General features: G+C 41.6%; 1 protein-coding gene and 1 long non-coding RNA gene across 4 annotated transcripts in view; one reads left to right on the top strand and one right to left on the bottom strand.

Moving 5' to 3' along the window:
* The window catches only part of LOC134299524 (uncharacterized), a 31,332-nt gene extending 7,908 nt beyond the window's left edge, over positions 1 to 23,424 (top strand). Inside the window, exons 4-6 of one of the 3 annotated variants that reach the window (XR_010006742.1) lie at positions 17,568 to 17,958; positions 18,972 to 22,604; positions 23,312 to 23,424. This is a non-coding gene — a long non-coding RNA (uncharacterized LOC134299524). Of the gene's footprint in view, positions 1 to 17,567; positions 17,959 to 18,971 lie in introns of all 3 variants that reach the window. The other 2 variants (XR_010006741.1, XR_010006743.1) reach the window with 2 other exon arrangements.
* lzts3 (leucine zipper tumor suppressor family member 3) lies at positions 853 to 20,265 on the bottom strand. The gene is made up of 3 exons (XM_062982566.1): positions 19,828 to 20,265; positions 17,493 to 18,323; positions 853 to 11,712 (listed from the first exon to the last, which is right to left on the bottom strand). Exons 1-3 carry the CDS (start codon positions 20,263 to 20,265, stop codon positions 10,990 to 10,992), a joined length of 1,992 nt encoding a protein of 663 aa, XP_062838636.1. The 3' UTR covers positions 853 to 10,989.
* Positions 23,425 to 24,816: the final 1,392 nt, after the last annotated feature.

Genomic DNA, 24,816 nt, shown 5'->3' with positions numbered 1-24,816 from the left:
CTTCATCTTCCTTAGCTTCCTACAGTTGGTGCAAACTGAGTTCAAAGTGTAAAAGTGAGGGTTTTATTTTTTGTTAATTAACTCAGCAGAAGGGAGGAGAGAAGTTGAACCTTGCTCTTCTGAATAGATAAAAACAAACTGCTGTATCCTTTTCCAACTGGGTATTATTTCCTCATTAATAACCTTTTGCTGTCTTGACCACACTATGATGTTTCTTGGCTGCACATGTTCTGGTTTTGATCTGAGAAATGTTGGAGGGTGTGAATGAAAGGATAATTATTAACAGTGCAAAGCTGTCCATGCAGAACACACTTGGATTATTTTCCCCCCAAAGCTGAAACATTCATTTCACAAAGACATGCCCATCTACCATAATGGGGGTTGTCCTAGGGATGCATCTACATTGTAGAATTGTTGCAGTTCGATACCATTTTAACTGTCATGGCTCAATGCTATAGAATCCTGGGAGTTGATGAGGTACTAACACTCTTTTGGAAAGAAGAATAAAAACCCTGTAAAACTACAAATGTCATGAACCCGCAGCATTGAGCCAAAACAGTTAAAATGGTGTCAAACTGCATTAATTCTACACTGTAGATCAGGCATGAGCAAACGTCAGCCCTCCAGGTTTTTTGGACTTCAACTCCCACAATTCCTAACAGCTGGATGTTAGGAGTTGTGGGAGATGAAGTCCAAAACACCCGGAGGGCCCAAGTTTGCCCATGCCTGCTGCAGATGCAACCCCAGTCCCATTTCTCTCAACAAAAAGACAACCACTTTCCAATTTTTAAAGGGGGTCTTTCTCCATTTTTTTTAATTTTTGCTTGAATAAAAACTCTTCACAGTCAGATGGAGATATAGACAGATACATGTATAATGTATTTATATATATTTATATATGTACACACACATATGTACACATACCTCTATATAGATATATCTATTTACACTATTAAGGAAAAAAACTCCAAAGGCAATAACTGTTCCCAATGAAGATGTACAATAGAATAGGAGACTGAAATGTGCAATAAGCAACCATTCTAGAATGATACCTCTGCTAAACAAACAAAAGGTAATGACTTTATTTCATTCTATTAAATACAATAACCAGTAAAAACAAAGTTGATAGAACAATGTTGCAATGCAAGAAGCAGAGAGGCTAACCCAAAATTATACTGTTCTGAAATCTTATTATTTTTGTCATTTTATAAATGTGTGTGTGTGTACATATGTATATAGATTTCCCCCTTTTAATTTTATTTTTTGCAAATTTCAGACATACGGTAGTTCAAAGAACCATCAACAGTCAGTGTTTTTGACAAAAGATTAACAGTTTTGATCAGTACACTTCCGGCTTTAAATTCACAGTAAGAGCAGATAAACAAAGAAATTGAGGCTTTGTTTTATAAATTAAGGATTTGAAGAAGGCAGTTTCACTTCCAAACTGCTAACGCAGGGCCAGTCTAGATTCCCCTCCCCCCCCGATTGCTGGAAAGATGGTGCATCCCGTATAAAATCCGAAATGTGTATAGACTGGCAGTTATTATTATTGCTGGTGAAATCAAATACTGTGCTGGAATATCTCAACAACGAACTGAACATTTTGTGCATTCTTTCCAGAGCTTGAAAAAGTTGGAAGGTTTTTGGATGGGATGAACTACAGCTCTCTCAATCACCAAATCCCTCCAAAATGAAAAATTACTGTTCCAGGCTCCGATGCCCTTACTACAGGGCTGTCAAACTCATTTTCATCACCAAGGGCCACATCAGCCTTATTGTGGTTGCCTTCAAACGGCCATTGAATCCATGGATGGAGAATCTGTGGATTCAGAAAGCCAACTAAAAATTTTTACATAGTGCTTGGTGCTTTTTAGTTTTTCCCATTTGGGTCCCCAGGTGTTATTGAATGACAACTCCCATTATTGTAGGATTTATGAGTTTGTATTATATTATTAAATGTAGAAGTGTGAAGTAACATTTCTTAAGAGAATGGACTTGTTAGTATTAGAAAACCAAAGGATAGAGAGTGAGAAGTCTGTACACTAGTCTTTTAGTTTATTAGTCTTGTTTTAGTGTATGTATATTGTATGAGTGGGTTTTATTTATTGTTTCTACAGTTTGTACTTTGTTTTTTTCCTTCTGTGGATGGGGGAGATTCCAATTGAATTTTCTGCCTCAGATTTCAAGATGTTTTGCTCGTGCTCAGCTTATAGAAAGCAAAGGGTTCTTGTAAGCCTCTGGGTTCAAACTCCGTACCATTTGATGATGTTCCAGTCCTATTCACAGTGCAACCATTCATTGATTTTATACCACAATAGAAAACTATTCCTCTGCAAATTATGTTCTCAAAAGAAGCCATGAGTAATTTTACTTTCTTCCCATTGCAAGAAACCATTTAGAACTTACTTTGTTTTCTGTACAAGAAACGAATTTGTATTGTTGTTGTTCTGCATTAAAAAAATTGGTTTTGTGACAAAGCTCGCAATGGTGTAAATTTTGTGCAAAATATAGCCTGAATTGCAGAATTTTTGTCAGTTCAGGAATCTTCTTGATAATATTTTTGACACCAGAGAAACATATATTCTGACCATTTTCCACATATTTTTGAATATTCTGTCCATCCCCATTTAATACCAATTAAAAGACAGGTAGTATCAGTTGTAGGGACTGATCTTTTGCATACTACAAATCCTTGCTTTGGAAGCATTGGCCATTTATTTTAAGAGTATTTCAGGTTCACAGGCAACTGTAAATCTGGCAAAATTAAAGCCATGACTTGTTGTGCTCCTTTCCCTCTTTAGTAGTATATTTTCGAGGAACCCTGGAATGGAATCTTGCTGTTTATTGTTTGTTCTTAACTGTAAGCATCAGGAACCAATGTGCAAGTCAACGGCACATGTAATGTACAACCATGTGATGAGATTTACCCATTTCCCTGGTTTATAACATCACTTGTGTGCCCTTTCCAATGGCACACTTGTGTGATCACATTCACTGGTGTGTGCATATGCATTTTAGCCATAGCAATCAGCCTGTAGAGACACCAGAAATTCTACTCCACATATTCTGTCTTTTCTGTGTGTGGCATTTGCAAAGCATCTTGGTGCTCACAAGGAGAGACATACACCTCTGCAGATTTTGCGGGGGTGTTATCTACATGTGACACTCTACCAACTGTGATTACATTTCTCATCTGCTTACTACACCTACATAGACTGGTCCTTGAAAAGATTACTTGGGTTGAGAGAGAGATTTTGCAAATTCCGCCTGGCCAGGAACTAGTTTAACCAGGGCAGCACTCTGAAAAAAGGGCTTTGGATAGTGAACTAGGGTCTCACCTCTCTTCCAAAAGGATCTGCTGAAGAGGTCCATAGGAGCAAGAGTTCTCTTAACATATATATTATGTTGCTAGATATGTGCATTGAGTTTGGATCACACTAGGTGACACCATCAGAGGAAGTAACACCAAAATGACTGTCTCCCTGGCCCTTCACATGCCCCAAAAGGGAGTGATGGTGGGGGTCCTCATTCTCTCCTAAATTCATACAATTGAAAGGACCATCCTGTCCAACCCCCTGCCATGCAGGAGAAGCACAATCAGAGCACACCCAACAGATGGCTATACAACCTGTTTAAAAGCCTCCAAAGTAGCAGTCTCCAATACATTACGAGGAAACAGAGAATTCCACTGCTGAACAGCTATCCTTACAGTCAGGATGTTCTTCCCAATGTTCAGCACCTCAAGGACAAAAAGTGAAATGTATATAAAATATATTTCTCTTATATATCCTGTGATCAAGAGCAACACAGAACTCTCCTACAACCACATAACTTATGTGGGTTGAGTTATTAAAAGGCTTACTGTTTATCCAAAATCACAGTGGTTATTTGCCCCAAAAACTGGTATTTTATAACAGTGTAAAACTTGTGAGTGAGCGCTCAGGTCTAGCTATTTTGAGCTTTTTCTTAACCCAGAGTTTAGGCAAAAGGGGTCATCCAAATGAGGCCTTTTTCATGCATGAAACTCACCACAAACATCAAAAACACTTGAGGCAGCAGAGCCTGGAAAAGTAAATCATTTGAACTGCATCTCGAAGAACTGCTCAACTTACATGTCCACAGGACATAGGATTCTGGGAGCATTCATTTAAAATTGTACTAACCCAGGCCCTACATTGTACACAAAATTACAGAGACACATCTAAGTGGTGATGCTTGGACTAATCCATACTTTTGCTGAATATCAACATTGTACAACTGACCAGGTATTTCCCAATATGCCTCCTTTGTTGTCCCATAGTGAAAGGGAGGAAATAAGCAATCCCAGTACATGGAAGACACTAGCAGCAGTTATTCACTTTCAGTGATAGTACAACTGCATGGGCAATAGTTACACTAGCAGAACTCTGCCTGTGCAACCATGAACTGAATGCAACTGTTGCATTACACATATCACCCAGATTCTGATCAGTGTTTCCAGATTCTGGTCTGCTCATGCCCAACAGAGAGACCAGTTTCAACACAGCACCCGTCTACCTGAGAATCTGTGCTTTTGCTTGGAAAAGGAATGAATGAGGATATAACCCTCATGGGCGCTAAGAGAAACATCTAAAAAGGTACAGACTGCACCTCACAGATCGAAGGAAGCTGGCAAAACAGAGAGTGAAAACAAAGGGAGCCATTCTTCCTCACCTAGTAACTTCTTAAATGTGCACATTTCAGTACCCGTTATTTTGATCGATAAGGGGTTACCCAGCCCAGAAGTCTTGTCACATCATACACCCAAATAGTGTGTGCGCATCTGCTCCTTTTGCCACAGTGTTATAATTTTATGTTTCAGATCTGTGCTAAAGACAATGTTTTCCTACCACATCCCGCATCCTCCCATCAGTTCTTTGGTCACATTGGCCAGGAAGCGGAAGCAAAGATTATAAAGTGCTATTTCAACAGAGGGAATTTCCAGGTCCTCTGGGGTCATCTTTTTATTTCATGGCCATATTCGGTCAACCGCCCATTTGCAAGGAGGAAAGGGCTGGCTCTCGTCAGGAACTTCACAGAGGCCTCGGAAACAGGATGAAGGCACCCTGTGGCCCCGTTGAAGTGAGCTTGGTTTCAACCACAAATCAAAAAATACACCAAAATGGTCAAAAACAAACAAAAACCTGGAGGTTCCCCCATACGACTGTCAACAGGTTAACGAAACAGACACCAAAACAAGACCCCCTTGTCATAACCTCAGGGAGGTGTATTGTGACCTTGATGCTGTATGAAATCCATGGGGCTTTTCCGAACCCCTAAGTCAGTCTCCAAAGCACAGTTCTTGACAGCAAAGATCTGCTCTTACTGTAAAACTCAGTTGCTAAGAGAGTCCTCCTACATCCTCTCTCTCTTTTTGTACACGTTTTGCTTTAATAATCATATATACATATACAGAACAGTTATTTACATCCAAGTACACTTGTCTCTGTATAACGTAGCAGCATATAAGTAAACGGTTTGCTTTCCTATTTCAGTTAATAAGCACTTTCACATACTGACAACCCAGCAGTAAGTCTCCTGCGGTCTGGTGCTACTATCAACAGCAAGGTTTGTTTGCAACGGCCATCCTGCCCTGAGGCGGAAGAAGGGGACTATCTCGAACGCTACTTTTTGGGCACTGTTCACAAGTGGCACGGGTGCTTTATGTGTATTTCTGCATGTGGTTTGTAGCTTTAACCTCAAGCACCAATATGGCACAGGAATGGCCATAGATCTTCGCGTGGTGGCTACAAGTGGGAAAGAAGGTGGTAAACGATTTACTGAAGTGCAAGAACGCACAATTAAACCAAAATGACTGTAACCAATGCATTGTTAACCTTGTTTTCTAGAAAAACTTAAACCATGGCTTGCACAATAGTTTGGCTGTGATGGATCCAAAGGCAAATCCACACTGAAATTACCTACCAGCCTGAAATTGGCTGGACATCAGAGATCCCTCTCTGCCCTTGGAAAAAGTGGCTTTTTGGACTATGGTTCCAGAACCTCATAGCCATCACCTGTGGTCAAATGTTGGGAATGTGCTAAGCATTCTGTGTGTGCAGATTATCCATTTATGGTCCAAAACCTGGAGAGAATTTGTGTCTCTTTCAATCACCCCTGCATGTCATAGTCTATTGTTTGGCCCAATAAAACTGGCTGGCAATAGAAGCAGGACAGATTAATTCAAAAGGGGATCATCACCTAACCAACACAATTTACTATCTAAATACACTGCAATAACCATTGGTTTAAACAACCTTTTGAAAAAAGAAATTGACAAATCTATCACGGTCATTTAGCTGCCATTACTTTTGGAACTCCTATATTAAGAAGTGAGGTACCACTTAATATCAGCTGCAGGGAGCAGCAAAACAGGCAGAAGAAAGATATTTTGTTTACATCACAGTTGCCAGAATCCCCCAGCTATCATGGCTTGTGCTCATGCTGTCTTGGAAATTCTGGGAACTATATTCCACAAAGTAACTTCTCCAAGACTGAAGTAAGAGATGAACAGTACTGTTGCTTTTAAACATTAGTTGCAGACTTCCTGGCGGTACTTACCTGGCTGCTTGGAAAAGCAAGAGGGCAGATTATATGGACCAGATATTGGAAAATTTATTTTAAAAGCAGTCAGCATTAGTGTTTCAAGCCTCCTCCATATGCCAAGATCTTCCCCAGAGTGACATTGCAACCCAGATGCTTTGCGTACTTCCAGTGCAGAACAAATTATCTGAATTCTGCCTCATTGCAGCGAATAACCCGCTTTAAAAAAATAATCGGATTGTATTAGCAAACGTTCCCTTTCTAAACTACGATAAGAAGTTCCATTATGAGTGTGTGAAAAGTGGCAACCATACAGCCAGGGCAATCCATCCTAGCAACACATTACAACCTTAAGAACAGAAGTCAGGATGTAGTAATACAGACGAAAGGATCCCCATCAGAAGACAAAGGAAGATGTAGTTTCCTCCCTTCTGCAAGGAATATTTCCTTTCCCTCCAAAACTAGTTCTCACCAACACCTGAAATTCTGGTCTGAAGGCTACCTAACCTTCCAGAGCACCAAATGAAGATGTTTGCAAATATGTGGGAGACCACTTTTTCCAATATCCTCTTAGGTAAGTTTGCCTAGAAGTTCTCAGGAGAGGCTGTTCTTTCAATCACACTCCTTTTGCAGGTATAGCTGGGACCGCTAAGGCCGCTGGACTTTATCACACAAATCTGCTATTCCACTCCAGACTTTCTATCATTCATAGCAGATACACACCGAGTTGAGCACCTTCGATATTGCACCTCCCTTCAATTGCGAAATTGCATCAGTTTTCCCATTCATGGTCCTGCGATCATCCTTCTATATATCCTTGTCTTCCAACCACTCCTCATTTTTAGTGCAATTGTGTAATTCCAGCTTTTAAAAATAAAAAGGCAAGTCTATGATAAAATATGAAAATTTAAAAATGGCAAGTTTGGGAATAATGAGGAGAGGGGGGAGGAAGAGGAGGAGAAACCCACCCCGATGTCATTTTACTGCCAGCATTTTGGTACAGAATAGCAAGGTAACTGAAAGAACCAATGTAGGTGATTGTGAGCTATTGATGTATTTAACTTGTTAACAGCAGAGGAGAGAATAATTATTGGGAGGAGCCCAACCTGTAATAGGATGCACACAGTATTGTTTCATAGGGACTGTGATGGTCCAGCTGCAATGCCAATTTGCCTGCCTTGTGTGATAAAGCCCTTTTTCTATTGCCCTGCAAAATCCCAATGGCTCTGACCCAGACTGAGCTCGTATACCTGAATCCCAGCAGAGAAAAAAACTCTTTATATGCCTTTCACTGTGTGATTGCAACATATCCAGCTGAGCATTTTTCTCCTGTCTACATAGTTGGCTCCCAACTCAGTCAAGGCTGTACCCAACCATGAACTGCATTTGTATGCAAACAGAAGCACTGCCAGGAAGCAGCAAAAACAACATACTGTACCCATTTCTACAGATATTTCATCTCTGATTCCAGTCTGTTAAACCAACCCAAGGAAAAAAAACAAGAAAAAAACTTTGACACAGGTTTTTGCGAACAGACGGTGCAACAATACAGGTTGAATCTCCCTTATCCGAAATGTGAGGCCAATAATATTTTGGATTCATTTGAATTTTGGAATACCAATATTTGTAATTATGTACTTAATGAGGTATCGGAGAAAAGGCCCAAGTCAAAACATGAAATTCATTGATGTTTCATAGACATCTACCTAGTGTGAAAGTATACTATATTTTGAGTAATTTGTGCCTGAAGCAACCTTTATATACATTTTTTTCGTGTCAGGAGCGACTTGAGAAACTGCAAGTCGCTTCTGGTGTGAGAGAATTGGCAGTCTGCAAAGACGTTGCCCAGGGGATGCCCAGATGTTTTAACATCCATGTGGGAGGCTTCTCTCATGTCCTTATATAAATTGAAACATCACTATTTCAGCCACCCATTTGGATAGTTTTGGAGTACGTCAAATTTTGGAATTATGGAAACTCATCCTGTATAACTTCTATTCTTGGAGATGCTGTGCATATGCACAACATATACACTGTAAAAAATAAATGAAGAAAACAATAGCCGAAGTGGATGTGAGAGCCTAACTTGGGTTGTATTGCTTAAATCTCTGCATAAAGAAATATACATTAATTGTTCTGCATCTTGAGCAGCAAGGCTGTGTGACTGAACCAAGAAAGCAAATGGAAAACCCAATGTGCAAACAAAGGAGGACATGCATCCATGTGCAATGCACAATGTATACACCCCAACTGTCCTGATATGGCAGAGACAGTCCTGAGTCACCCCATCTTTCCAGCTGCATTTAAATGCTCAGTTTCCATCTCCTCCTCTCAGTTCTCCCCTTTGTCCTCAATTTGCTTAAATTACTACAAACTGCAAAAATAGTTTGTACTCCGTTAACTTAGCAGGGGAGGGAAAGAAGGAAGGTGAGGAATCTTACCATTACCAGTAGCTTACAGCAAAACCAAACTGCTACAGCCTCTCCCAGCTTGTTATACCTCATGAATAACTTTGGCCATCTTGTCCACTCTCTGGTGTTCCCTGACCACACATGTCCCAGTTTTCATCTTGCACGTTCTCCAATGTGAAATGTTGGCAGTAGCATGACATATGCAATTCTGCTTCTCCAGACCTGAACATAGATTTTGCACATTGGGCAGGAGTGTCCAAAAGTCAATTTGAGGTTTTGCAAAAGAGGTGTTAGGGGTTTTCTACATCTTATTTAAAAGCTGGATTCCCTCTCCTGGGTACACCATTTTTGGAGATCAGCTAAAAGGTGGTTCAGGGAGTCTGTCTGGGTCAAGACCAACATGATTGCAAGTCTCCAGGCTCAAGATCAGCAGGAAGGAGAACAACAAAAGGTGGGCAGCCCTGAAAAGAATGAAGACATTGGGGGACAAGGAAGCTGTACAACAGTGCTTGGTGATATAGAGCACAAACAAGATAACTTCTGTCCACCAAACAGAAAGGTTCTGCCTCCTTACCCTGTCAACAAGGTCCTACGTCCATTGAAGACAGTTAGATATGCAATGTCTGACAAAGAAAGCTCTGTGAGCCAAAGCCGTTAAATCATTGATCAAGCCAAACGCTCTTGTAAAGACCACTGCCCAGGTTCTCCCATTCAAGGCATTTAAAAACAGAATGCAGGAGAAACCAAGTATGTTGGGAATGCCAAGCTCTGCAAGCCAAAGGAGTTGAATAATCATCCACTCCTAAAGGAGTGGCAACTCCTGGAACATCTTTTTTTAAAAAAAGAAGAGGCCACAAAATTTTGCAAATAGAAACTGAAGGAAGAAAAGAGACAGCAACAAGAAGAACTGTAGCAGAAGCACGAAGGGTGCTTTTTCAAGGTGAAACAGGCTAGAGAGCAGGAAGAACAGGAGGAGAAGACGAAGAAGATGGCTTGAGGAGAGAGTGCTGTTGCGGCATGGCCATGCAGCACAAAGGGGCTCACAGCAACCCAAATATATTTCTATTTTAGAATGTTTTGGGAGAGTGGGGGAACAAGGAAAAATATTTTAGAAAAAAAGAGCTACAAAAACAGCTATGTGGATGCATGTATTGGAGATCATAGGGTTGCATTTTGCCCTTAGCCCCCCCCCCCCCCATCCTGATATGTTAATGGGAAGAAGAATGGCAAACCTACATGTGCCACAAGTGCATTGGTTTCAACTTCCCTGGCCAGTGCAGCTAAAATGCCCTGGCAAATGCATCTAGGACTGCCTCCATCAGCAGAACATAAAAAGGGGGCAGAGGATGATGATAATCATACTATAGTGCAAGAGAGACTACCATTTAAGGGGCCACATTGCCCCCACCCCCAATATGTGACCTTGGAGGGTTACTCCTGTCAGTTTCACCATGTCTTAGGCCATATTAATAGTAGGAAGTGTCCCAAAATAAATTCCTATTCAGTAGCTAGTTTTTTAAAAATCTCTTCTGGACTTTAAAATGACCCAGAGGAGTAAACATGGCAAAATCCCTCTCTACATATGCCCTGGAAGGCAATTGAGGACAAAATAATACCCTTTGAAAAATATTTTTCAGGAACCTAGGAGCCACAAAGACGGTCCTGCATGAAACCCTCAGCCAGCTCTTTGCCCATCTCTCCTTTAGATAAATTGCCAATACATTTTTCAATGGAGTTAGCAAAATAATAGTAAAACACCCCACACAAACCACATACACTCCTCACGTCAGATCATCCATCCAACATGAAAGCACACCTTTGTAGTTTTTCTTTTTTTAGGAACCTGTAGAGCACCATAGCAGATTGGAGGAGACCCAGTGCAAACGAACCTATGCTGCTGCTGGTTACATAGCATATTCTCTTTAGGAAGATCACCGGCTGAAGTACATGCACAGTAATTAGGGCAAAGGGGAAGAAAACCCAAAACAAACGTACTTTAAACACCTTGGTCCTTTCCTTAAATCTCAGTGGACTCTATCCTCTCCAACCTGGATGGAGTCCATGTTTTCTTCTCGTCAGTGTGCGGCGAGCTGGCGACTTTGCTGGTCATTTCGTTCACCTTGTGCTCCAAGATTTGGTTCTTCTGGTACATCTCCACATAGTTCAGCTGCAGCTGCTTCTGGTACTTGATGACCTTCTCCTTCTCCTCCTGCCAAGTGCGGCGCTCCCCTTCGAAGTCCGCCACCTGCTGCTCCCGCTGCTGGCGCTCCGCCTTCAGCTCCGCCTGGAGCCGCTCCACCTCCTTCTTGAGGGCGCCGAGGTTCTCCTCGCTCTGCCGCTTCATCTTGGCCTCGTCACTCTCACAGGCCAAGGGGTCCCCTCGAGCCAGCTTCTCCGCCAGCTCAGAGGGGTCAGTGTGGCCGTGGGGGCTGCCCAGGCTGGCCAAGGCCTGCTTCAGGCTGGACACCTCCGCCTCGCACTGGCTGAGCTTCTCCCTCAGCATCTGCACCTCGGTCATCTTCTGCTGCAGCTCGTTCTCACAGATGTCCAGGCTGACGCTCTTGTTGCTGTAGGAGTCCTTCAGAGTCAGCATCTGCTCTTCCTTCTCCCGGAGGAAGCTCTTGCCTTCCTTGAGCTGCGTCCGCAGGCCTACGATCTCGTTTAGCTTCTGGGAGACATCGGATTGGGAATCCTTCAGCTGCTGCTTCAGCAGGGAAATCTCACCTGCCTTTTGGCACACCTGGGAGAAATGAAGAGAAAGAGATATGTCTGGATGAGACACCTTGGACCCTGTTTTGGTCGGATTAGTGTAAGAGTTCCTTCAGTTGAGGCTAATGCAGGCATGGGCAAACTTTGACCTTCCAGGTGTTTTGGACTTCAACTCCCACAACTCCTAACAGCCTACAGGCCTGGGCTAATGCTTGGACACTGCAGTGTAGATGTGCCTTATAACTGCAAAATAATAAAGAACAGAGCAGAGAACATTTCTTCTTCAAATCAGTGCTTCTTAAACTGTGGTTCTCAACCCTAAATGGGGTCCCTTTAGCTCAGTATTGGGGTCCAAAAATAGGCAATCATAAAAGCTTTCTGAATGCCACCTCGTAGCTGTTTTAGGCATTTGCATGAATCTGTTTTGCAGTTTACATTGGACTCCATAGAAGCAGCTTCAGCTGTATGTAAAAAGGAAACTGAGCCTATTTAGCAAGTTTTGCAAATGTTGGTTTGTTATCATTAAATGTTTGATTTTTATACCTATTTTGCACACCTGTGTACCCAAGGCCGAGGAAAAATTTCTCTGGCCAAAAAGGAGTGGAAAAGTTTGAGAAGCCATGCTTCAAATCGTAAGCTCACATCACAATGGTTTAAAAACAGCCTTTGGAAGAGCCCTGGTATGGATCCAAGAAACCACTACAAGGAGCCCATAAAAGCATTGAACGAGGATACAGAGGTTAGAAAAGGTCTGGCAAATGGTCAAAACTCAAAGAATAATACTGTATCAAGAATTCATCCTTCTTGGGATTGATCCAGAAGAACCGTCCTTCTTTGGAGGTCTTTAAACAGAGGACGGATGGGCATTTTTCAAGAGTGCTTTAGTTGTACATTCCTCCATGGTTAATAGTCAGTCTAGATCAGGGGTCCCCAAACTAAGGCCCGGGGGCCGGATGCGGCCCTCCGAGGTCATTTACCTGGCCCCCGTCCTCAGTTTTATAATATAATATATTGTATATACATATAATATTGATAATAGTATTATAATGTAATACAATATAACACGAATAATAATACCATATGATAATATTAATTATATATTCTATATTACATATAATATTACTAATAATATTACAGTATAGTTCAATATAGTAATATATAATGCTAATATTGTGCTATGCTAATAATATATTGTATGTACATATAATTTGTAAGCCACCCTGAGTCCCCTTTGGGGTGAGAAGGGTGTGATACAAATGTAAATAAATGCAGTAAATAAATAAATAATAAATAAATACATTTTAGACTTAGGCTCGCCCAAAGTCTGAAATGACTTGAAGGCACACAACAACAACAACAACAATCCTAATTAACTTGACTATCTCATTGACCAGAAGCAGGAGCACACTTCCCATTGAAATCCTGATAAATGTATGTTGGTTAAAATTGTTTTTATTTTTAAATATTGTATCGTTCTTTCATTGTTCTTGTTGTTGTTGTTGTTTTTGCACTACAAATAAGACATGTGCAGTGTGCATCGGAAATTGTTTGTATTTTTTTTTTCAAATGATAATCCGGCCCCTCAACAGTCTGAAGGATTGTAGACTGGCCCTCGGCTTAAAAAGTTTGAGGACCCCTGGTCTAGATGGTATTTTGGGTCCCTTTCTAATTGGTTCTATTCTGCTACAAACATCAGCCTTTTTGCCTGGACTGATTCATAAAATACCACCCTAAAAAGCATGAATACATATGTGTGAATGAAATTATTTTTAAAAGGAGCCGATTCCTCACTATTGGCAACCACTACACGCAAGTGCATCTACACTGCATAATTTATGAGGTTTGGCACCATTTTGATTGCCATGGCTTAGTGCTAGGGAAACATGGAAGTTGTAGTTTGGCACAGCCTTTAGCTTCCTCTGCCAAAGAGCGCTGGTGCTTCACCAGACTACAATTCCCATATGGCAGATAGTGGTGTCTACCTACATCAGTTCTACATTGTAAATGCAGAGTGATGCACTAAAGGTTTAAATAAAACTTCTTTTGTGGGTTCTCCTTTCCCCATCTTTTCAATACAAACTGAAGGCTCTATTGCAGACATGGGCAAACTTTGGCCCTCGGGGTGTTTTGGACTTCAACTCCCACAATTCCTAACGGACCAAAGTTTGCCCATGCCTGATCTATTGGATGGCTCTAAGGATGCACAGAGTCTTGCAACATCACTCCTTGGATTCTGCTGGTTATTCTCGCATCTGCATCCATTTCTTCCACTCTTTTGGAGGGCTGTTTGTAGCAATTCCTGGGATCTACACTAAGGCAAGAGTTTTAGACGCATGGTTTGCTGAGTTAGTCCTGTGTTGTGAAGGGCACGTTTTTGTCTTTTTTTAAAATTGATTAGAGCTTGTTCTGGAGGAGTTATAAATGCCTTGAAAAGTGTTCTCTCCAAGGCCCCATCTACACTGTTATGTAATGCAGTTTGTAACCACATTATATTATCAGTATCTACTCCTATAATGCAGTTTAGCTGCACTGAACTGTGTTATATGAGCCCATGTTTACCATATAATGCAATTTTAAATTGTATTGTATCGCAGTGTAGATGAGAGCTTAAGTCCTGCAGCGCAACTCTGCAGCTCTGGAGTTCAATCATATAGATTCCAATCTGTGAATAATCAAATCTGCAAAAGTGGAGGGCTGACTGTAACACAATACATATCTGCAGCTCCAAGATATGAAATCACAACTACAATAGAGGACGCCAGCCCATGTTTCTGTTGCCTTGGATCATTCAGCAGCAATTCTCAGCACCAGCAGTGACATTTGGAGGTGCTTTTAAAAAAAATCCAGGCCATGGCACAGAAAAAATAAATTAAAATCCCCAAGGACTTGTACAATTCAGCTCTTGCAATTCCTACGGCATTCCTCAGCTATGCCCCATCCTTGGGAGGAGGGAAGCGCAAACGGTTCCTTATGGCATTCTCAGGTTTTCAGAGCACTCTCTCTTTAAAAACGGAAGCCGAGCCTGCATTGGTCTAACAACAGCCAGCAATGAGCGAAGGGCACCGAAGGATTCTGAATGAGGATTTGCTACAACAGCCTTCAGTGTCATGAGATCTGGGTGACGATTGGCCAGATTTCTGATCATGCCACAAAGCATCCTTCATCCACCACCACCCCCTCCCCAAGTTTTTGCAGGGATGCAGAAACCTGCAAGGGGATGCAAAAGCAGTGCCAACCAGTGCTTGCTACGAGAGCATTTCTTCTTTGCAGTATGTTTCGCAGTGGGACAATAGCGGCATTGTGGCATCATGCACCTCTGTCTGCAACACCCGCCTTTCTGGATGTTCCAGAGCTTTAAAGACATCAGAGAGAAACTTGATGTCTGAAATGTACCTTTGTTTTAGGTCTACCTGCCAGTTTTCATTTCTAACTGACTATTTTGATTAAGCCACAAGCAACACTACAAGCAATAGTAAAATCAAAGCAAGTTGTTCCTACCAAGAACTGACAATGGATAATGGCTATTACACATGGTATGTTGCCTCAAGAAGAAGAATTAGAAATACAGTAGAGTCTCACTTATCCAACATAAACGGGCTGGCAGAACGTTGGATAAGCGAATATGTTCAATATGCAGTAATGCTATGTAGTAATTACTGGATTTACAAATTTAGTACCAAAATATCATGATGTATTGAAAACATTGTCTACAAAAATGTGTTGGATAATCCAGAACGTTGGATAAGTGAGACTCTACTGTAGTACTAGTAGTGTTTGCATCCCACTTTTTTCTCTCCAAAAAATGACTTAAAGCAGTTAACACTAAAAATAAAAAGCATAACAACAATAAATTAAAACTTAAAGCATAGAAACACTGCCCTGAACACATGGAGGATTTTTGAATGTGTTTATTCTTAAGTGCTTAAAGAACAGGCTTCTCCACTCTGGTGCCCACACTATCAGATCTCAAAAGAACAACTTGACTCATGTGCACATTTCCAGGCATAGGAAACAGGTAGCAATGCTTTACTTTTTACATCAAAAATACCCACAGCTAGCCCTTTGGGGCATTTTTGCCTATTCATTTGGCCCTTAAAGGGTCACAGGAGAATAAAATTGCTGCAGTTGCTCAGCCTTGGACTGCAGCTTCCAGTCAAGCTCTTTTCCAGCTTGGACTTAAAATACAAAACTACACATTGCAATAATGTTATTCGGAGTAGGACTGCTTAACCCCTGCCCTACATATATTCTCATGCTTCTCCGTGTAACAATAGCTACAGGGCCAAGACCAATATGGAGGATATATGTTTAAAGCTTGAGTTTTTGCCAGTTTCTCAGACCTCTGACTTATTGCATATGCATGGACTATGAAGTGGAAATGTGAGCACAACATTTGTTTGGCTGGGGACTCTTCCAATTCTAGGATTCCATAGGGTTACCCCATAAAAACAATGCTATGCCTTCCTCAATATATCCAGTTTTTCCTCTCCTCCCTTTCCTTCAGCCCCAGATTACTTATATTGCTGCGAACTGAGTTCAAAGAGTAGAAGTAAATTGCCCTCAATTCAGCAAGGAGGGACACAAAAGGGAGAGATATAGTGCAGTAGTTCTCAACCTGGAGTCCACAGATGTTTTTGGCCTTCAACTCCCAGAAATCCTAACAGCTGGTAAACTGGCTGGGATTTCTGGGAGTTGAAGGCCAAAAACATCTGGAGATCCCAGGTTGAGAACCACTGGCATTTTGCCCTTCCTAAACTCAGTACATAGACTCCCAAGTTTTCTCTGCTTAACACAGTACATTCTTCTTCAGTAATAATGCTTGTCTTTGGCTACCTGTTCACACCTCTTGACCATGCTCTTATACATGAATTTTACCTGCATTTTAACTATGTGTATTTTAATTGTGTTTTATCACTTTTTAAAAATGATGTTGTACCCTGCCTTGATTTGCAAAGAGAGACAAGCAATATTATTACACCATGTAACACATTTTTTGTTCCTGGGTTATAAATGTCATTTCCTAATTGGTTCTATCATAAAAACATGGAAAAGGTTTATTAAATTGCAAAAACTTTTATTTTGTGGGACATCCTGCAGCACATTTTGCTTTCATTTTTCAATGAACATCTAACAGAATCTCAACCAATTTAACGTAAGTTTGTGGCAGCCACAAAAACAAAGTTTCTGGAGTAGAACAACTACTGTCAAAGCAAGTACAGCACAATTAAACAGGAAATGACACTTTCAAACCAGGAACAGAAAATTTGTCAACTTTTGTTACATGGTGTTATTATTATTATTGCTGCTGTTGTTATTATTTCACTAGGCCACATGTGTCTCAGTTTTCATTTGTCAAATATTGGGTGGTATGAAACATTAAAAGGCTAATACCCTGAAGGTCCCAGATCCCATTTGACCTTAGAAGCTAGGTTGGGTCAAGCCTGGCTAGACCTTGGATGAGGAATTGCTAAAGAAAACCAGTGGACATAAGCTACATTTCAAAGGAAGACAATGGTAAACCACCTCTAAATATTCTTTGCCTAAGAAAACCTTATAAAATGTAAGAGAGTCACCATAAATCAGCAGGTAACCTGAAGGCACACGTTCATCCACAGAAATGGAACATCTATTATATATCTTTCATTAGGGTAGGCTACACACAGCTGTCCAGAGTGACCTGGATTGCAACTCCCACAGGTCCCAAGCTATCATAGCTAATAAGGGATTGCAAGAGTTGTTCTCCAAAACCTCTGGAGTACTTCATATTCCCCACCCCTGCCTTGCAAGATCTCAACGGCATTTGTCTCTCACCTCCCACTTGGTCTCTTCAATCTTGGGAAGAAACTCAGCTTGTTCTTTCTTGAACGCTACAAATTTCTTCTCCAGCTCTTCCCGCTGCTGCAGGAGCTGAGCCACGTCGTCTTGTAACTTCTTCTTCTCTTGCTGGAGCTTGAAGATCTGGAGCTGCAAAGCCTGCTGGGCCCTCTGGGCCTTCTTGGAGACCTGTTGCAGTTTGTTGGCATAGTTCTGGCGAAGGTCGTCCATCTCCCGCTCCCAGATCTTCTGCTTCTCCTCAAAGACCTGGTAAATGGCCGCCTCGCTCTTGTCCAGGTTCCTCCTCATCTGGAGGACCTCTTGCTCCTTCTCCCACAGCCGGTCCTCCAAGTCCTGGATGATGTCGTCCGTGGAAGGAGAGTGGAAAGGCATCGTTTCATTGAGATGGTTGAGCCGACTGAAGGAAGAGGTGCTCTTGCTGGAAGACCGCCCGCTGTCTGAGGTAGATATCCCATTGTATCCCACAATGTTCTTGTCCCCATAGCTCGTCCCAATGCGGTTGATGTGGCTGGTTGATGCGCTCATTGGGCCGACGTGCTGACTATAGCCCGTGCCGTACGTGGGCAGGCTCGTCAAAGAGTTGCGGCCCGAATCGGAGAGTCCGCCCGCTGGGTTGGTAGTCCTGTTAAGGCTGGGCTTCTCCAGGCCGCTTTTGACAGTGGAAGGGCTATTGCTGTTGGTGTGGTTCAAGGTCTTTCGGTTCTCAGATATTCCATTGCTCTGCGGTGGACACAGATTCTGCATGGAATGGAAGTTCTTAGGAACGACAGGTTTAAAGGCTGAAGGTCTAACTAAGGGCTCGTTGCTCTGCAAAGAAAAAAACAGAAAAATGAAATGTTGTTGTAGGCAGTCGATGGAATTCAGCATGGGATTGTGTCTTCAAAAACATACTTTGCATATGTGTACTTTGCCTTAGGAGTGCACCATGAATTGGAAATGACTTGACGGCCTGAGTTTCTCCATTCCTTGACTTTATGAAACACTTCTATTGAAGTAAGCTGAGGACCAAACTTAAGTTGCTACAATTGGAAGTTCACATTTGTGGTTCTGATTTTCATGAATCTTGATTATTCAGATTATATTAAAATGTTTTCTCCAGGAATCGCTAGGTCTTCCAGTGTAACTCTATAGTTATCTTCATCTGGTCATACTAAAGGACCTAGACATTTCTAGAGAGGACACCTCCCTAGCAATCTCTAGGTTCTCCAGTGCAATTCTATGGTCAGCTTCCAGTGGAATTAAGTCAATAAGATTATGTTGGATGTCCTAGAAATTCCTAGACAGATGTTCTATCAAGTTAAAAACGCCAATTTAAGCAGAGGCTGGCTGGCCATCTGTCAGGTGTGTTCTTGATTCTGTGTTCCTGCATGGCAGGGAGTTGTACAGGATGGCCCTTGGGACCTCTTCCAGTCCTATCATTCTATTATTCTATTTGTGTCTTTTTCACTTTCATAGGGTCCTGTGCGCCCAACCAGAGCAAATATGAAGAGTCGACTATACTCGAGCTGCAAGGAGAGGCAGGTAATAAAATTATTATTATTTTTAGTAGTAGTTGTTGTAGCAATAGTACTCTGTCTACACAGTACTCTCAATCTGCTTTGATTCAGATGTTTTCTATAGGCTCTTCTGGGCATCTTCAGCATCCTTCTTTGGAATTTTCTAAACAGAGGCTGGATGGCCATCTGTCAGGAGTGGTCAGTGTGGGTATTTCTCTATGGAACAATGGGGTTGGACAGGATGACTCTGGGGTTCTATGGTTCTAATTCACTATGTAACACTATTTTTGATCCTGGGTTATAAATGTAATTTCCAAATTGGTTCTATCATAAAAACATGGGAAAAGCACATTTCACTCTAGTCTTTCAATGTGTATCTTAAAGAGTCTCAACCAATTCAGCCTAGTTTGTGGCAGCCGTAGAAACAAAGTTTCCGGAGTATAACAACTACCTTCAAAGTAAGTACCACACAATTAAATCAGAAATAACACTTTCAAAACAGAAAAATTTTCAGATTTTGTTACATAGTGTTATTATTATGATTAGCAATTCGCTTCATGGTATCAGTCCTTTCTGCTAACTTTCCTAGAACTGAAATGCAACACAAAAGTGTTCTAAAATAAATAAATACAAAATTAAATGCCAACTTTGTGTCAAGAAGAGGGAAATAGGGCCAACACTATGCTGGATATTGCTTCTCCTGTGAACATTTATCCTTCTTTCATTGTTGCACAATTGCAATACAATTTTGGTGGGACATTCGCTAACCAAGACAGAGGAATCCCTTTCTTTTGGGGAGATCAATGGCACCTCACCTGGTCTAGTTTCCCAGAGATTGGCAATATCTTTGGTGGGTTATTGGGCTCTCTGTACTGGGGAGGTGGTGGGATGTTCTTCTCATTGTTGGCTGCCACGTTCCCGCAGAGATCCGCCTTCACTTTCTCGCTCTTGCGCAGGTCCCCGTTGATGTAGATCTTCTCCGACTTGTAGGTCTTCTCCTCCCCAGAGTAGCGGTTGGTGATCTCCCGTGGAATGTAGCTGTTCCGGGACCCGTCCACCTGCCGCCCGCCGTTCTGAGTCCTGGTCCCTACGCTCTTCATGGCAAATTCCTGCTCGCCGGCGACGCCGCTGCCCACGCTTCCCATGCTGCTTTGGGAGGCGGATTCGGAGAGCCTGGGCTCGAAGGGGCGGAAGGCTTCTTGGCCGCGGTAGCTGGGGTCACTAAGGACAGAGAGGGCCTCTAGTTTGGCCATGGCAAGGTCTGGAAGTTGAGGCACGAGTCAGTGGCACTGGAAGAGGAGGAGGGAAAGAAAGAAAAACAAATGAGTAAAGCAAACATTTCTCATGTGCTTGCAGATAGCTAATTCTTCAGCCTTATGTTGTATTTACACTATCAGATTATTGCAGTTTGACACCACTTTGAATGGCAAAGAAGGCTAAAGATCATATAAAACTAAAACTCCCAATGATCCCATAGCACGGAGCCATGGCAGTTCAAGGGGTGTCAAACTATATTAATTTGACAGTGCAGACGCAGCCCCAGAGAAGCGAAGTGGCACCAGAGTTGAAGAGTAAAGAGCATGACTGTATTAGTGTTAGGGTTATCAGAGTGGAAACTGGGGACAGCTTTTATATCTCTAATAGTTGCGCAGAAGAGGGAATTTCAGCAGGTGTAATTTGTGATCTGGCCGAATTGCAAGCAACAGCTTCTGAAGATGCCCTCTTCTACACAGCCATCAAAAGTACTTGGGCCCTCCTTAGTTTCCATCCTGGTAACCCTACTTAGGCTGGATGGCGCCTACATTGCTACTATCTATTAGCATTTTACTATGTTGCTTCATTCCAGCCCTACATTAGTTGAGTTTCTCATGCTCAGGGCCACCCCAGGGTGCCTTCCACACTATATAATTCTGTCACTATGATTCCACTTTGAACTGCCATGACACCATCGTATGGAATCCTAGGACTGTTTGGTGAGGCACTATGGCTGACCAAAAAACCCTAACCCAAACTACAAAATCCATGATTCCATATAATGCCATGGTGGTTAAAATGGAATCACAGCAAGTGTGTGGTATAAAAGGGAATTGGGTTGACCAATCTCCCATCTGATATATCTAAGCATGCAGGGATTCACAGTTGAACTCTTTGTGTGCTCTGTTGTCTATGACTCATGTGTAACCCCAGTCTTCTCACCATCTAGTATTCCTCACATTTCACTGATGGGAGAAATTTAAGAGTGGGATTTTGGTGATTTTTCGGGCGGAACGGGGAATCCTAGCAGAGCGAATCCTCCTATTAGCTGGTGGCCACCGTCTCTCTTTCCCCAATCCCAGGCAGCATCCACGTGGATTGTTATTCTTAAAAGTGCCAAACTATGTTGATTGTATTATCCTTCAAAAGAGATGGATGCCACCATGCCCATTTGTTCCAACTGGAAAAGATCAACGAGACATGTCCTTTATTCCTCAAAGACAACACAGGATCCAACACTCAAGACTTCTCCTCAAACTGGACAAAATATCTCCGTCATCTTTAGCTAAGTTTTATGATGGAGGCTGGAATCACCAATTGCTCTTTAGGACAATTAGCACATAATGTCTTTTTATTAAAAAGAAGAGGAGGAGGATTGCAGAGGGTAAAGCTTCTCGTGTTTTGGTTTCTTCTAATTTCTGTTTGTCTCGAAAACTGTAAGATAGAGGCGAGAACTCAACAGTTGGGAAGTCACTTTTGAGAAGAAGATTCCATGCAATGATTGTTCCTCCAAATCAACCCAAATGTTTCAGCTGAAGTTTCCCAGGAGCGGTTTTTGTTGCAAAATGTTATTGGGGACACCAAAACAGCCAAAAGGTTCCAGAAATGCCCCTCCACAAAGCAACAAGTAGTGATAACGCATCATATCCAGTCATCCAGAATGGCAGCAGCGTGGTCTGCCCAGGTACCCCAAAATGTCTCTCCACAAGCTCTTGTTCAACCATGGTGGCCTATGGGGATACATTTGCCCTTCAGTCCCCCTCTCCCACCTTATTCTCATGCATTTTCTCATGCTCCCAACGACCATTGCAACATTAGTATCTTACTAGGCAAAGCACCATAAAAACCCCAGCTAACCTTCACGTACAGCCGCATGTCACAACAAGTGCGCAACTACAAAGTCACTCATACAGAACAACCACTTCCCCGTGCAACACACACCTATCGTACGACAAACATGCATCTTCCAGGCAACTACAAATGCAGCCATACTCACAAACACAGACTTTACAGAGCAGAAACTTTCACTGTAATAGTTCAATACAAGTGCACTACCATATGCGCAAGACACCAATGCCACTCTGACTACGCATACCAGATAATATCACAACGGTTATGCTGATATTGTTCCCCCCTTCTCTTTCATACTGAGCCTAGTTTGTATGAAATGTGCAAAGAAAGAGGAAAAAAGAACGGGAGTTCTTAAGAAACCCTAAACAAACAATCACAACACAAACAAGGTTAAGACTGTAGAGAAGATGTAATGTTTTGTGACTCGTTTCAGGTAGGAAGCAAAGCAGCCTTTTTGAAGCCACTGGTCAACATTTCAAATCCTCAGGTAAGATGGTAAACTCACTCCAATTTTTAATCTTGCAGCCGGTTGCTGCAGTTCCAGGTTTATGAGTGCAACTATACTGTTGAATTAATGCAGTTTGACACCACTTAGACTATCATGTCTCAATGTTATGAAATCGTGGGTTTTGAAGTTTGGTGATGCACCAAAGAAGGAGGCTAAGTATCCCCCATGGCACTGAGCTGTTACAGTTAAAGGGATGTCAAACTGCATTCATTCGATAGTGTAGATCAGGCGTGGGCAAACTTGGGCCCTCCAGGTGTTTTGGACTCCGACTCCCACAATTCCTAATAGCCTCAGGCCTCTTCCTTTCCCCCCTCAGGCCCCCAGGAAGGGGCCTGAGGCTGTTAGGAATTGTGGGAGTCGGAGTCCAAAACACCCGGAGAGCCAAAGTTTGCCCATGCTGGTGTAGATGCACCCTCAGTTAGCTCTCCGTTATGAATATATCTTAGCATTGAATATATCTTTGCTTGCATCCTGCAGGACTTTTCATTGTCTTTCTATAGCAAGAGATACATCATATGGTGGGATTACCTATCCATCTTGGCCATAATAGAGCTTTATGCCTAATAAAAATAGCAGCTTGGGGAGGGTACTTTTTCAAATGATACCTATAGTAGGTAAGAAAGGGTTAATTTTCTGTTTCCCCTCCACTGACTGCAGTCTTATCAGCCTTCCTTATTGCATTTCAGGAAAAACCATCTGCAATAAATGCAAAAGTCTAATTTGGCCTGAAGATGGTTAACGGTCTTTTCCCAGGGCAATTTCTGTTATCTGATCATTGTAAAGGGTGGCCGACTGAAGAGAGAGAAAGAAATACACCTTTTAAATGTTGCCCTCCTTTGCAGTTTCTCATTGCAATATTAGTACTAGCTTAGTCGTTCCCTCCAATATAATCTGACATGTCACAAGAATGTGGTTGTATATTATTGTTGATTTAAACTGTTTATTTTATGATGTTTTATACTTATTATCAATGTATTTGGATTGTTGTTTACATGATTTTAATATGTTGTAAGCCGCTTTGGGTCCTGTGAGGGACAAAAGCAGGATATAAAGATTTATTACTATTTATTAGTAGTAGTAATATGGCAAATCTAAGCCTAAAAAGTATGACATGGTTGCTTTTAAATCCCAATAGAATACTTCCTTGTTTTTATATAGCTTTCAGAGTTTTAATTTAATTTATTTTCTTATCCTGGATTGTTTGGTGTATTTGTCCTTTGGCTTTACTTGTATTGTTTTCTGTATTATATCTGGATAATGTTTTATAACTACTATATAGCTTTATAGCTGTATCATTCAATTTTCCCCTATCCTCCTTCAGTGTGTGTATACAATATTTAAAATGACATGCCTTTGACAAAGCTTGTTATTTTGTTGTTATTTTGGTTCTGTGTAAATAAATTACATCAACAACAAAAATAATCTCATATGATCAGTGCTATTACATATGAGCCACAGTGGCACAATGGGTTAAACCTCTGTGCTGGCTGAACTGCTGACCTGAAGATTGGGTTGTTGACATAAAGGTTGCCGGTTTGAATCCATGAGATAGCGTGAGCTCCCGTCTGTCAGCTCTAGCTTGCGGGGACATGAGAGAAGCTTCCCTGGACATCCCCTGGGCAACTTCTCTCTCAACGGCCAATTCTCTCACACCAGAAGCGACTTGCAGTGTGTTCTCAAGTCGCTTCTGACATCCAGTGCTATTATGATTGGCACTGGATTATATCCTAACTAGAAAAGGGGTTTGCCCAAAACTATGTTCTTCTGGACTTTGATATATTTCATTGTGAAAAAGCGACTGGCTTTTGCACACACAGAAAACATTTTCTAAAAATATACATATTTTTGTACAATAACTATAATTCTCATAGGTTTTTGCACAAAGATGTATGTTCCTGGAAACAGTGGAGGGTATTTGGACAACAAAATGTATTTGTCAACATAAAAACAAGTTTTGTTCAGAACAACCCATTACATATTTCTGAAGAGAGATATATCTCAAATAATTTTAGATGAAAACCAGGCAAAAGATGCCAAAAATTCTCATCTCTGTGTTATTCACAGTGACTTTCAGGGTCTTCATAGTAACATAGACAAATATGCATTATTCTTGCCCTTGGATATAGTGGACGATGCTATCTTAACACTAGTGTTTGACTAAGTTTTATTTGCTAATACTAATTTTCTGGCT

Source organism: Anolis carolinensis, chromosome 5 (assembly GCF_035594765.1).
Source record: "Anolis carolinensis isolate JA03-04 chromosome 5, rAnoCar3.1.pri, whole genome shotgun sequence".
Classification (NCBI taxonomy): domain Eukaryota; kingdom Metazoa; phylum Chordata; class Lepidosauria; order Squamata; family Dactyloidae; genus Anolis; species Anolis carolinensis.
The sequence above is the reverse complement of the archived record's forward strand: the minus strand, read 5'-3'. Positions and strand labels throughout refer to the sequence as shown.

What these genes read in the sequence shown, in the direction of transcription:
- lzts3 (XM_062982566.1), bottom strand. Translation starts at nt 20,265, where the DNA reads ATGGCCAAACTAGAGGCCCTCTCTGTCCTTAGTGACCCCAGCTACCGC. An exon ending in TCTCTGGGAAACTAGACCAG is followed by an intron (nt 18,324 to 19,827) that starts GTGAGGTGCCAT and finishes TTTTCTTTGCAG; the next exon opens with AGCAACGAGCCCTTAGTTAG. An exon ending in TTGAAGAGACCAAGTGGGAG is followed by an intron (nt 11,713 to 17,492) that starts GTGAGAGACAAA and finishes CATTTCTCCCAG; the next exon opens with GTGTGCCAAAAGGCAGGTGA.